At 35.6% G+C, this 1,673-nt stretch overlaps 1 protein-coding gene across 1 annotated transcript; it reads right to left on the bottom strand.

Annotated features, from left to right (window-relative positions):
* Positions 1 to 473: 473 nt before the first annotated feature.
* LOC136166198 (olfactory receptor 6C74-like) lies at positions 474 to 1,412 on the bottom strand. The gene has a single exon (XM_065932227.1). The coding sequence runs from the start codon at positions 1,410 to 1,412 to the stop codon at positions 474 to 476; it is 939 nt and encodes a 312-aa protein (XP_065788299.1).
* Between the last annotated feature and the right edge of the window lie 261 nt (positions 1,413 to 1,673).

Genomic DNA, 1,673 nt, shown 5'->3' on the forward strand with positions numbered 1-1,673 from the left:
CTGTGTCTCTTTTTCTGTTTTGCATATAGGGTTATCGCCACCATCTATCTAAATTCCGTATATATGTGTTAGTATACTGTAATGTTCTTTATCTTTCTGACTTACTTCACTCTGTATAATGGGCTCCAGTTTCATCCATCTCATTACAAGCTGCTTTAAATATAGTTCAAAGGTAAGGATACTTTTAGGCTTGACTAACTAGAACTGAGAGATAAAGAAACAAATTAAAAATGTGTCTCAATTTCTTTCACATGTACAAAGAAGGTGAGATTAAAAATAAATCTCTATAGAAGAATAGAAATAAAATTAAAATTCTAGCACAAAATTTGTATAAAAATAAAGCTTTAAATAAAGATTAATATTGTAGAAGTGAAAGGAAAAGTGGAGGAAATATGTATTAGAACTACATTGGATATGCAGTTGTTGATTGATGCCCTTTTGATTATCTTCTTTATGTATAGTGCAAATCATATTCATTTCTTTGAGAAAGAAACAACTCTGTGTATCATATTCATGAAGGCTTTCTTCACTTGTTGGTTCCTTAAGGTATAAATGAAAGGATTCAAAAGGGGTGCAACAGAGGTGTTGAGCACTGAAATTCCTTTGGAAAAAGATATTCTTTGTTTGACTGAAGGTTTAACATACATAAAGATGCAGCTGCCATAAGAAAGGGATATCACAATCATGTGAGAAGAACACGTTGAAAAAGCCTTTCTCCTGTGACTAGCTGAGGGAATTCTTAGAATGGTCAAGGCAATACAGGTATATGATATGATCACCATCACCAATGTGATCACCAGTGTCACCACAGCTGAGATGAATCCCATCATCTCGATTAACTTTGTATCTGAGCAGGAGATTTGCAGGAGGGGAGTGGTGTCGCAATAGAAATGATCAACAAGGTTAGAGGCACAGAAGTCAAGGTTTAGGCCATAGAGGAGTGGTGGAAAGATGACAAAAAATCCAGCAAACCAACAACTGAGGACAAGCTGCATGCAGATTTTACCGTTCATGATGGTTGTGTAATGCAGGGGCTTACAGATGGCGACATAGCGGTCGTAGGACATTGCTGCCAGTAAGTAAAATTCAGACGCTCCAAGAAGAAAGGCAAAAAACACTTGAGTCACACAACTGTTATAGGAAATGGTTTTGTTTCCTGTTGCCATCATAACCAGCAATTTAGGGATGCATGTAGTAGTATATGAAATTTCTAAAAAGGAAAAATTTCGAAGGAAAAAGTACATGGGGGTCTTCAGGTGAGTATCTACCAGGGTGAGTGTGATGATAATCAGATTGCCAGTGATGCTTAGCAAGTAGGTGAGTAGTAGGAAGATAAATAAAACAATTTTCATTTGTGGGTCACTTGTTAAACCTGCTAGAACAAACACTACCACCCTTGTATGATTTCCCATTCCAGTTTTCTGACAATTGCTCTGTCTGAATAGAAGAAAAAGAAAAAAAAAATGTACCAAGTGGAGACATAACAGGGATAATCATTATTTAAGGTAAAGTTGGTGAAGCAATTTTTATGTACAGCAGACCAATGCTCATTCATGTTTTAAAAAGTGTTTTTTTTCAGAGATAGTAATAGATACATGTGCAAAATATCTGGATAGATTAATTGAAAGTTCAGCTTGCAGTTCCTTTAGAGAATAATCTATATAACAGCACTA

This window comes from Muntiacus reevesi, chromosome 4 (assembly GCF_963930625.1).
Source record: "Muntiacus reevesi chromosome 4, mMunRee1.1, whole genome shotgun sequence".
NCBI lineage: Eukaryota > Metazoa > Chordata > Mammalia > Artiodactyla > Cervidae > Muntiacus > Muntiacus reevesi.

Coding starts and splice junctions, on each gene's coding strand:
- LOC136166198 (XM_065932227.1), bottom strand. CDS start 1,412: ATGGGAAATCATACAAGGGTGGTAGTGTTTGTTCTAGCAGGTTTAACA.